The 13,145-nt window shown below is 43.9% G+C and overlaps 1 protein-coding gene across 4 annotated transcripts in view; it reads left to right on the plus strand.

The window, feature by feature from the left end:
* Window positions 1-13,145, plus strand: part of NCKAP1 (NCK associated protein 1) — a 96,529-nt gene that overhangs the window by 53,580 nt on the left and 29,804 nt on the right. For all 4 annotated transcript variants that reach the window (XM_083154679.1, XM_083154680.1, XM_083154681.1 and 1 more), the window contains 4 exons: window positions 9,282-9,438; window positions 11,699-11,755; window positions 12,002-12,098; window positions 12,706-12,812. In XM_083154679.1, coding sequence (XP_083010805.1) covers window positions 9,282-9,438; window positions 11,699-11,755; window positions 12,002-12,098; window positions 12,706-12,812 — 418 coding nt within the window. The remainder of the gene's footprint in view (window positions 1-9,281; window positions 9,439-11,698; window positions 11,756-12,001; window positions 12,099-12,705; window positions 12,813-13,145) is intronic.

Consider the following 13,145-nt stretch of genomic DNA (forward strand, 5'->3'; position numbering starts at 1 on the left):
GCACGTTATATCTGCCCCACCTGCAGTGCACATGGTTTTGCCCTTTTTCAAACAAATTAGTACTGCGATCAGATCTGAATAAAGGCCTGTATGTGATTTTAACCTCTTATTTCACCGTGTCGAATGCCTTATGTCCCTGAGTTTCAATAAACAAAAGAAAAACGCAAGGGTCGCTTTTAATGAAACTTGAATAAAATGAAAATAAATATACAAATTGCATAAATGTGTGCATCAAATTCACTGTTGTTAAAGATAGCACCCCCACCAAAAATAAAAATAAGGTGGATCAGATGACTAAAATACATAGGAAATACTTAGTAGAGTGCAGACTTCTCTTCCTCTTTCCTTGACAAACTGGTCTGAACAAAATCCTGGTTATGGATGAGAGCAAATGACAGTTGAAAATTTGCTTTGAATTGCTGGAAAACTGCCAAACTGTCATTCAGGTAATACCAGGTTTTTGTTCCAATCTGACAATCAATCTGTAGATGTATTGGCCATACATTTAGGGGTAAATTTAAGAAGATGGGATGTTACCCATAGCAACCAGATTCCATCCATTATCTTCTAGAAGGCTCTAAATAATTAAGAAGTTGAATCTGTTCGGTTTCTATGGCAGCATCCTATCTTCAATAGAACTCCCATCTTGGTAAATGTATCCCTTATACCCCGTTCTCACTGCAGGCAAATTCCCAGGTCAAGCATGTCGACCCGGTAATTTGCCTTTTAACACTGTTTTTTTTTTTTTTCAGTGTTAAAAGGCAAATTACCGGGTAGAACTGCTTCTCCCGGAAATTAGCCTAGCCGTAAGAACGGGGTCCGGCGCTGCAGTCGCCAGCATATAAATGCCAGGTAAAACCTGTGTTCTTCACACTGGCAGTGTAAGAGATCAACTGGCGTTCTGTAGGGGATTGAATACAAATGTTGCACTCTAGATGGGATTAATGATCCTTACTGCTATGGACCTTACTACTTCACTTCCTAATGATTGGATGGTTTCAGCCAAAGGGGACAAGGAGGGGGGGTTTGTATGGGTTCTTAAACCACATATGCTGGAGCGCTACATTCTGCTTGTTCCAGTCCTTTGTATTTCTTCTTGTAGCTCTACTGATCTCTGTCATTTTATATTGATCTTGCAGATTCTGTTCTGCAGAAAATGTTTTGAAAATGAGTTTTAGGTCAAAAAGCGAACTGGCCCTGATGGTTCAGCTCACAGACTGCCAATCTTAATGGTTTATTTACTAAGGCTTGGATGGAAATAAAATAGCAGCCAAATGGCCCTAGTTATCATTTTTCAAACAGTCTGTGGCATGTCCGTTAGGAGCTGAGTGACTTTTCTCCCCCTCCACGTTATCTCCATCCGAGTCTTATGGTGCACAAAGTGCTTTTTCGGGTGCTGAAGGGGGGCTGGCGGCATGGGTCCGTGTAGTGCAGCAGGCGGAGATCTGCAGCGGCAGCAGAATCTGAAAAAACTATTTAAAACACTGTGTGGCACTTTGATTGGCTGGGAGCTCTCTCTAAGCCAATCAGCGGCCCCCTGAATGTGAAGCCTCTGATTGGCTGTAAGCTCTCTCAGCCAATCAGGGCGGCCCAGTTTTTTAAAATAGTTTTTTCAAATTCTGCTGCTACCGCTGAACCCTGCCGCCCGCCAGCCCTCCTGCACAGCGCCACCTCTACACTGCCGCCAGCCGTTCTTGCCACTGATTGGATTTTGATCAGTTGCATGTAGTTCGCTCATGCAATAAGATATTTTGTGCAGCACATAATATCTATTGACGTGACATTCGACCGGTGGGCCTGCGTCGGGTGACCCAATCGAGGTACGTACAATACTTCGATTTGTCGCACAGATGTGGTCGAAATCAAAGGATTGTATGCAATATCCGCCCTAGTGTATGGGCACCATTCGCTTTATTTAAGAAGGATGCCGTTCTATTGAAGATGGTATGTTGCTATGGGCAACCAATCCGAATCTACCTTCTAGAAGATAATAAATAGAATCTGATTGGTCCCATCTTACTAAATAAACCCGTCAGTTTCTCACCTTAATGAGTAGTTGCCCAAATCAACCAAACAGGTTATGTCACTTACAGCACAGTGCTAGATACATGACTGATGGTTGACTTAAGATTTAACAGCGCTGCATTCAGTGTATAATAATAATAATAATAATAAAAGTAATAGATAATGTTACTATAAAAAGAATATAATGGCGACTTGTATTTATTTATAATGGCAACATATTACCAGCAGTGCACTAATTGCACATGCACAATCAGAACCCAAAAATTCAAATCCATGCTAAAATAATTCCATAAAAGCTGCACCAATTTAATACAATACCTCCATATATAATCATTTGCAATTTATACCGCTTTCAGACCGCACTCCGAACACGGCTTATTGCCGTGTTCGCGGGGCCTAAACACGGGTCACGGTGCGGTTTGAAAGTGCCACGCTCAGAAAACCCGTGTTCAACAACACTGCTTTTGAACCCTGGTCTTTACCAGGGTCGGACACGGCTCGTCTGTGTGGTCAGAAAGGCCCCGACCCGTGTCATCCGACACTGCTGTTTATGAAGTGCCGCTATTGGTGGATTTCTGTGAGGTCAGCAGTCTGACCCCGGAAATCATCAAGCAGCACGCTGGAGCTGCGGACCACGGGACACAGGCACCATCCACACTTACAGCCTGCTGTTACCCACTTTGGAAGCCTGCTTTCCAGCAATATGTCCTCTATCTGGACAGATACGGAGGTGAGGGAATTGCTCAACATAAGGGGTGAGGAGGAGATCCACAGACAAATCACCGGAAGCATGAAATAAGTGTACAGCATGTTGCACAGTGTGACACTCTGCTGCATGCTAACACCTGAATCACACAGAATCAAAGCACAAACATCCATGAGGTCAGAGAAGTCTGCCATGCTGCTGCTGCTTCTGCTGCTGCAATGCTGTGAACAATCTCCGCCCCTCACTTTTATTTCCTTTGTGACATCATTATTGTGATAATTTTTAATGACACACATAGGTTTTAAAGCACGGACCCGGGTTCAGTGTGTAAGCACCAATCCTAGGAAAACCCGGGTTAAAGTGCAGTGTGAAAGGGGTATGACACGGCTCTCCGCAAGGACAAACCCGTGTTTAAAATGCAGGGTCGGACACGGGTTTGCGGTCTGAAAGTAGTATAATAGATGTTCAAGCTTCAAATGAACAGATGTACAGGCCCCTGCTGAAAATAAGCCACAGTGAAATAAACTTTACTGTATATTTATCTGTAACATTGCATACAGTAATACCGCTTTCACACTGCCAAAACGTTTCAAAAACCGGTATTTTTAAACTGTATTTAAAACGGGTCTGAGCCTTCACATTGCAGTAGATTACCGTTTAAGTACCATTCACATCAGTCAACCCGTTTAATCCTCTGAACACGTTTCTAGGCAGAATGCAGGGGACAGCCTATCACAGGTCTGTAGTCTGTTGTTTTTTTACTAAATACCGTTTCAGAGCCATTCTCACTGCATAAAAAACGGCTCTGAAACGTGTAGGACTCTGCTTTTTAAACGTGTTGAAATACCGGTGATCTTAAACGAGTAAATCAACTCTGGCACTTTCCCACTGCAGCCTTAAACGTTTTGAAATGGGGAAAAAAATGGCAATATACAGTTTAACAAGTGCGGTGTGAAAGGGGTATTAAAGTTTTCTATAGTATAAAGATCCATTTTGTGTTAGTGTGTTGGCCCTTGTTTTGTGTTGCGCTGTTACTGCACTGTGTTGTGAGCAGACAGTACCTGTGTGCTGCTGGCTTCCCTAGAGCGCTCAAACTGGTATTTGAGAACTATATTGTCCCTGCATTGCAGTATGATCTGACTGCTATTAAATGACACCCACAAACATGCATTGCAAGGCTGGCTAAGTAGCGGATGAATACTTCTGATAAGGTGATTAGGATTTTAAAGCCACAACTGGGATTTAACTTGTTCAGTGCCACCGTAGTGTCGGGTAAAGTATAAGGAACTTCTTGCAGGTAACTGCTCCAATGGTAAAAGGTTGGTGTTCTGGAAAATATCATGCAAGTGTGACTCAAGGTGCGTGCACACTATACGATATATTGGTAACGATATATCATGCATATCGTCTAATGTGTATGTGCGACTCCTGTGGGTCGTTAATGATGTCCCACGTCACCTGATCGTTCAGTGGGGGCCGGATGATGTCACTGAACGATATCTTTAATTATATCGTTCAGTTTGTATGCTCAATATCGCTCGTCTTTGCGCTCCGATGACATCGTTAATTCTATCATATAGAGCAGGCATGTCCAAACTAGGGCCCTCCAGCTGTTGTGAAACTACAAGTCCCATCATGCCTTGCCACAGTTTTTCTATTAGGGAATGCTAAGACTCTGGCAAGGCATGCTGGGTGTGTAGTTTCACAAAATCTGGAGGGCCACAGTTTAGCCAGGCCTGGTATAGAGTATAACCAGCTTTAGCCTTGATTTGTGAGAATTACACCATGAACACTGTATAGTGTTCTAAAGTACTTCTAATGGGGCGATGTCAGTCCATTTTCTAAGCGTTCTGACTAGCTCGCTTGGAAAATGACCCTACAACGCTCTGTTTGTGGTCCATAGCGATGCACGGCCCCCCGCATCATTATCACCAACAATTAAGATCCTGCATGCTGGTAAAATCTAGTCAGATCACTCATCACTGACACATCGCTGTGCATCATCCATACCGTCTTTGTGGCTGCATGGTAGCATTCACTTTTCACTTCTATAGATCAGTACTTAATGGTCTGTTCATCACACAGTCAGCATCACTTGGGCCTGTTAATGTTGTTTATTTTATTTTTATTTTTTTCATGGGAGTAAAGTTTCAGTATTCGGTGATCTTTAAATTAGATTTCAATAGGCATTTACTTCCACCACTTCCTGGTGCTCTCCACTCCCCCCTGTGCCAATCAAAGTTATTACAGCAGCCAGGAAACCAATGAAAGCAAAAATCTTCAAAAAGCTTTGTAAAAAAAAAAAAAAAAGCCTATCTTGTTCTATTTTGCTAGTAAACAGCAAACTGTGTGTGTATATGTACAGTATGAATAAAGCTGCCATCCTTTTGTTACCTATGACAATACTGTAAAAAATGTATATACCCATATTTGCCGGCATATAAGACGACTGGGCGTATAGGACTACCCCCCCAACATTTCCACTCAAAATATAGAGTTTGTTATATAAGTGCACCCGGTGTATAAGATGACCCTCCCACTTGGAGGCATGTTTTTCAGCGTCTTATACGCCAGCATATACAGTATATATAGTCATTTTTTTTTTTACATTTTGGGATGTACAGTAATGTAATGGGATTGCACGGCACCATACACGCCGTGCGATCCGATGTGATGTAATATTTCATTGTATGGTCACCCGTGCTATGAGATATGATGGGTGCTTCATTGTGGAAGCACCCATGCAATTTTTATTTTTTTTGCACACCCCCAGTATCCAGTGTGTGGCAAGCGGTGGCGGAACGCGTCCTCCCGACCTTTTCATACCCTCGCGGCGGCGGACGCGGATTACTTTACATGTATTCCACGTCCCCTCGCAGCGCTCGCTGCATTCGCCGCGCTTCAGGCTCAGTGGCTCACAGCGCCACACTATATTAAATCAACTCCACACCGACGTAGATAATGGGGGTATGAAAAGATTGGGAGGACGCGTTCCGCCTCCCCTCGCGGGGCTCGCCACGCTTCGGGGTGGCGTGGATAGTGGGGGTGTTTTAGGAAAACATTCACACTAGCCATACCATACATCTGACACAGTAATGTAGACACATGTTAACGTTAAACTGTGAATTTACTTAATAATGATTAATAAATGAAAGATAATAAGTAATGACATATATGTACAATAAGAATAATGATTACGAATAATAACATGAACAATAATAATAATAAAAGCAGTCACTGTGAGGGCACAGAAGTAGCCTTTGGCTGTAGCGTCAACGCATGCAGAATTCTTTGGAAAGGATTTTCAGCACCCAAACTTTTCCTCCACATAAACTCCTGTAGATAGGATTCCAAGTGGTGTCTTGCAGTTCCTCTCTGCCTTTTATTCTGCCATTTATAGGCCCCCCACAGGCGCTCATTATTTTGGATGTGTACTCCTGAGCCCCAGGGTCCACAATTGTGGTTCACCCTGCAATGTTCGTAGCCTGCCTGCTGCAGTTCCTGGGTATTATACGCCCTCCAGCAGTTCGAATAGATAACCGACCTGGGAGCCACATGTGTATTTATGGCAGCCATGAGGGTTGTGACGTCTCGCCTTTCAACAGTGGTCAAGAAGCAGGCCCCTGTCTCCCAGCATTTACCGCCAAACACCCATTCCTGGGGCAGCATCCTCCCAATGTTGGATTTGTGCCTCACAAAGAGGCTCTCATCGACCTCCACCACCATGCCAGGGCCTCCAATTTGGATCTGCGGCTGGGACAAGAGATCCATGGTGCAGGCCTCCCTCATGAGAGCGTTATACTGCACCGTTGCCTTTATAGACATGTGCAGTTCCCTCTCGCAGTACTGCACACTCGTCAGCTCCTGTGCCCAAGAATACACAAACCGCACCAGGGTCAGGAACGGTAACCGGCACCCGGGGAACCAGTGGTTTGCTTGAACGCTGACCTTCTTGTGGCAACACTTAATGTGGCAGCGCCACGTCGCTTCCTTAAGAGACAGCCTCATCGGATGGCCGTTTACGCAAGTCTGCGTAACGGGCAGCAATTCCTTTTGCTGAAAAAACAGCACAGCCTCCTCCTCTGATGTAGGCAGGGTGAACATGGACATTTGCTCACCTGCCATTCCTGCGCCCTGCACACCGGTAACACTGGGAGAACTCTGTGAAGCATCCATCCCTGTCAGCTATTCTCCTCAGAGTGAGTGCCTGGGAGAACTCACGCAAGTTCTGACTGACTACACTATTTCCGTAGCTTAAGCTTATTCAGAAAGCATAGAAACGGTAACTGACAAACGTCTAGCATATAAACTAGTGGAATCGCATCGCATGGCACTGATCACATGGCATTAAAACGGACATGCGATGTGATGCGATTTCCTTCCGCAAGCGTACGGATGTTAATTGGGCGCCCGGCTACTACATAAGTACCGATTTTTTTTTTTTGGTACTTGTGGATTATCACGGCTCCCGATGGCCATCGTATGCTATAAAATCGATTTTTGCACTGAAAAGCATCCAAATGCATTGGAATTAGTATTAAACATGTTCAATGGCCCCCAAATGGCATTTCCACCCCCACTATCAACGCAAACCCGAAGTGTGGCGAGCGCGGCGGTACGCGTCCTACGACCTTTTCATACCCCCACTATCCACGTCGGCGTGGAGTTGAGAATAGAAAGTGTGGCGAGCCACCGAGCCCGAAGCGTGGCGAGCGGACGCGGATACCTTCACAGGTATCCGCGTCCCCTCACGGGCTTCACAGGTGTCCGCGTCCCCTCGCTGCGCTCGCCATGCTTCGGGCTCGGTGGCTCGCTGCGCTCGCCACACTTTTATTCTCTACTCCACGCCGATGTGGATAGTGGGGGTATGAAAAGGTTCGCGTTGATAGTGGGGGTGGTACAGCCTCAAAAATGCCTTTTGGGGGCCATTGAACATGTTTAATACTAATTCCAATGCATTTGGATGCTTTTCAGTGCAAAATCGTATGCGATCGCATGCGATTGCATACGATTTTGTAAAAAAACGTCAAAAATCGATAAAAATCGCATTGCATGCCACTATATATGGCATGCGATGGGAGCCGTGATAATCCACAAGTACCATTTTTTTTTTTTACATTGACTAATTGAAGTCCAGACTTCAGCCTTGGGTTGGTGTGGCCGGATCTTCAGAAAGCTGTATGACTGCAAAGTACTATAAAAAGTAAATTAAGTCAAGTTCTTGCTGCAAACTGTGATTCTGGGAATGGGTGAGTCACGTGCTGTTTCACACATGATTACTTTATGTTCCCATGGGGTTTTTTTTATTAGCTAAAATCTGTTTTGGGTTTTGTCACATGAGGTTGATCATTGTAGAACCTGATGCGTTCTAGATGATTGTTCGTAATGCCCTGATACCTAAAACTGATTTGAAAGGTGGATTATGTCTGTCGCATGATTATACTGCAAACCAGAGGCCGATAAGCCTTCTGAATTATGAGCTTCCGTGCATTAGGCAGACCGTTGTTACCTGTTGAACACGTCATTAAGACTGATAGAAAACATGTCTCCAAAATGAGTTCTGATGTAGTGATTTGGCAGCCTCTTCTCTTCATCGCACACTGCCCGTCTGTGGCCTTTCATGGCATATAACTTCCATGCACAGTGCCATAACACACCGAGCTGCTGGAAGACCCTGGAGGGCTCTGGTCACCCATAAGTTGTGCATGCAACACTTGGCCTGGAATCAAGCAGCTCCAGCGGTCTCTGGCAAAGCCGCGCTCATTCACAGCTGCTTCTAGTTTAGCGCAGATGGCGAATTCTACAAAGGCCTCTTTTATAAAAAGCCCCGTTCTAGCCACATAACTCCCATTCTCTACTCCCTTCACTGGCTGCCCATAAATTGGCAAATCGTCTTCTTCGAGACTAACTTGAGTTTCAAAGCCCTACATGACCACGGCCCAATGTACCTGAAGCAGCTTCTGATTCCATACTGTCCCAGCTGAGTACTGCCATCTATAGATGAATGACTTTTACTAGTACCTAGATTCTCCCATAATTCATCTGAGGGTTGAGATTTTAGCCATGCTGCTCTGACTCTATGGAACTTGCTTCCCCGCACAGTTTGAGAGACCCCCCCCCCCCCACACACACACACACACACACTCTAGAATCCTTCAAGAACAGACTCAAACCTTTCCTTTTTACTCAAGCATTTCTGTAATTCCTTTACGTAGTTTATGAAAAGCTTTTCTGTACTTTATTGTTCCTGTACTGTATTACATTAATTTTATCTGTTAAGTGCCTTCAGTTTTATTGGGGAAAGAGCACTATATAAATACAATTATTATTATTCTGCTTCAAGCTGCTTGGCCTACTCCAACAACCAAGCTGGATAAAGACCCGCACATACTACTAAGTGCTGCGTTCTAGTTTTATATTGACTTACATCAGTAAATCTAGTCCGTACTAATGTTCCATTACTTACTGTTCTCCTACATATTTATCTGTTGTTTTATATGGCGATTGATCGTTATCATTGCCTGCAATTTTACTTTTTTCTTCTTTTCAGTCGGATTTATCCTCTGCCATGGTATACTGAATACAGACGCTACGGCCCTAAATCTATGGAAGCTCGCCCTGCAGAGTAGTTCATGCCTTTCACTTTACAGAGATGAGGTGTTCCATATCCACAAGGCGGCAGAAGACCTCTTTGTCAACATCAGAGGGTAAGTTAATAACGTTGGTTGTCTCTGATTATTGGGATCACACCTAGAGAAGAACTCTATGCCAATGGGTTCCAGTGTATACAGATGGAGCCGGCTTTATCTTTGCCCGGCACTCACCAGAGACTCCTCTCTAGCATGCACCGGCGATAGACACTGGGACGCGCGTGCGTCTCGCGCGCGTCCCAGTATCACGGTGGCTGGGCAGCGTCTCCCTGCCTGTACCCGCTTCAGGGAGACTCTGCCCAGTTCTGGGGGGGGGTTGTAGCGGCAGGGGTGGACTGGTGGCGACGCCGGGGGAAGCAGCAGGGACTCCCGCCAAGCCCCGTTGCCACGCGCTGGCGGGAGATGGCGATAGAATCGCCATCCCCTGCAAGGATGGAGCCGGTTCCATCTGTAGGTAGACATTTTCTAGCTAGAGAGTCAAAAAGCTGACACCATGTGGTGAATATGCAATAGGTTGACCAGTAAAAGGTTTATGGTCAACCGGTTCAAAAGGTCGACATGACAATGGTCCAAACACAAATGGTTTTTATTTTTTATTTTTGTAGCTTTAAAAAAAAAAAAAAAGCCACGTTTGTCTCATTTACCGTCCACATGGGCTAGGATTGGATATCGTATACCGCCTTACCAGAAGCATGGGGGGTGACACAATCCGTGATGGCCTACATTTCCTCTAATCGTGGTCACATGCTGTGAAATGGTTAATTAATTGTTCCAAAAACATTTAACTTGTGTCATCCCTTTTTTTTTTTTGTATTGGCCATTCCATTTAAACTTTTTTGTATTTGCAAACCTTTTTTTTCCACTGCCGACTTTTTTATTACCTTTTTTTTTTTCCCGTGTCAACCTTATGGGATCGACCTTTTGACTCCATATTGAATACGTGCCGATTTATTATACCGCACCTAATGCAAGCACTTCTCCCTTCTTCCAAGCATTAGTACTGCTGTGTTTGGTGGGTACAGGTTGAGTATCCCTTATCCAAAATTATGGTTATTCCGTATTTCAGAATATTTTTATATTTCAATGATGTATTTTGAGGTATCTTACATTTATGTTGTACTAACACATGAAACACACACAAATATATTTTATTTGTGCATAAAACAAAGTTTCAAAACATAAAACAAAGTTTGTGTACAATCTCAGACATTGAATTTAAATGGCAAGCCATCATTTTCTTGCACATATTTAGTGGCAGTTACATATCATGTCCTCAGTAGTGCTGTTACAGATGTCCCCAGTAGTACCAGTTGCATATCATGTCCTCAGTAGTGCTGTTACCGATTTCCCCAGTATTGCCAGTTACATATCCTGTCCCCAGTAGTGCCAGTTACATATCCTGTCCCCAGTAGTGCCAGTTACATATCATGTCCTCAGTAGTGCCAGTTACATATCTTGTCCTCAGTAGTGCCAGTTACATATCATGTCCTCAGTAGTGCCAGTTACATATCTTGTCCTCAGTAGTGCCAGTTACATATCATGTCCTCAGTAGTGCCAGTTACATATCATGTCCTCAGTAGTGCCAGTTACATATCATGTCCTCAGTAGTGCCAGTTACATATCTTGTCCTCAGTAATGCCAGTTACATATCATGTCCTCAGTAGTGCCAGTTACATATCATGTCCTCAGTAGTGCCAGTTACATATCTTGTCCTCAGTAGTGCCAGTTACATATCTTGTCCTCAGTAGTGCTGTTACAGAAGTCCCCAATAGTACCAGTTAAATATCATGTCCCCGGTAGTGCTGTTACAGAAGTCCCCAGTAGTACCAGTTAAATATCATGTCCTCAGTAGTGCTGTTACAGGTGTCCCCAGTAGTGACAGTTACAGTGACAGTTCCACATCATGTCCCCATTAGTGCTTTTAGCAAAAAAAAAAAAAAATATTTGGGTACTTATGTATTATCTGGACTCCCATGTTAAATGCACCCCATTTTTTCATACCCCTACTATCCAACTACGCATGGAGTTGATTTTATATAGTGCAGCGAGCCACCGTGCCCGAAGCGTGGCGAGCGCACGCGGTCTCATAAGAAAAACGGGAGTCCAGATATTACATAAGTACCAAAATTTGAAGTTATGTATGGTTTTTGGAAAAATTAGCATAAGGGATACTCAACCTTTACTTGCTCCAATTTCACCTCTGCTCCTATGATTAATTAACTAAAAGCTTTGCTTGATGAGTTGTTGTTGTTGTTGTGGTGGTAGTGCATTCATTTTATCACTTTTTCTGACATAATCATTTATTTCTTGTTTTCAGCTATAACAAACGTATAAATGACATCCGAGAGTGCAAAGAAGCTGCAGTATCGCATGCGTAAGTACCAGTTAAACAGGGAACCTGCACTAAAATGTTGCGTTTTCTTTAGCGTTTGCTGGCTAAGTTAGTGGGGCGCAGATGCTTACTTACAAGCTATTTAGGCTGAAACTATCCAAGTTGGAGGTGGGCACTCAGCTCTCACGTGTATTATCAGTTTAAAGCCTTTATATACATGTTTTGTACTGTGTTTGTTTTTTGTCTTGTAGGTGTATACGGTATTAATAATGTTTTCTTCATACTTAGGGGAGCAACTCATAGAGAAAGGCGCAAATTTTTAAGATCAGCTCTCAAAGAACTTGCCACCGTGCTCTCTGATCAACCAGGGTTACTGGGGCCCAAGGTATGTATTCGAAAAATGTAGAAGTAGGAGGACATAGTTGTAATATACAGTACTGGGAAAATGTTTAGACAGGTGCAGGATAAATATTGCTAAGTATGAATGCTTTAAAAAAAATAAGTCTTAATAATTTATTTTTTATCAACTGACAAAATGCTAAGAGAATGAACAGAAGAGAAAACAAAATCAGATCAGTATTTGGCATGACCACATTTTGGGGGATATTCAATCCCAATTACTTTTTCCGCCGGCGCAAATAGCGCCCGTTGCCTGTTCAATGCTGCCGTTTCCGTTTTAATGTTAAATTGGTAATCAGATGTTTTCTCTCCTAGACCATTTTTAGTTTTATATGTTGATCTAATATAAAATATTATTTATATATATATTGTGAATATTACACTATAGCGTTCAGTTAAAAGATGTTCAAGGTCTTCATCCGAATACAATGAGGGTTCTAAAGTTAAGGTTTGCATCTACTACTGGCACGCTGCTGTAGCTTCTCGTTGCCGATGTGCTCGGTAGATCACTCTGTGTTGTCAGCATGGCTCGTCCCCGGTCACCAATGAAATTTATTCTCGGATAACCAATAACCAGGACTTATTTTCTGCAGGCACTTTTTGTATTCATGGCTCTGTCATTTGCTCGTGACGAAATAATTTGGCTGCTGCGACACGCGGACAACATTCCAAAGAAGGTGGCAGATGATTTTATGGATAAGTGAGTCACATTTTACGCTTTAACTGAGGATCATGTACACACTTATGCAGAGTCCCTATCGGAATCATGTTATGTGGGATGCAGTTTAAATCCCGGCGGTCGGGATCCCGGCGTTCAAAATCCCGAACGCCGGAATCCCGACACTTTCTCCCCCCGTGGGTGCCCACAACACCCTCGGAGGGAGTATAAATTAGTGTGCCGAGCGTAGCGAGGCACCGGGCCCGCTGCATGGCGAGCGCAGAGAGCCCGCAAGGGGGGGCGATCCACGTCCCACCCCCCCTTGTCGGGATTTCGGCGTTCGGGATTCCGGCGTCGGGATTTTGAACGCCGGGA

This window comes from Crinia signifera, chromosome 7 (assembly GCF_055691185.1).
Source record: "Crinia signifera chromosome 7, ASM5569118v1, whole genome shotgun sequence".
Taxonomy (NCBI): Eukaryota; Metazoa; Chordata; class Amphibia; order Anura; family Myobatrachidae; genus Crinia; species Crinia signifera.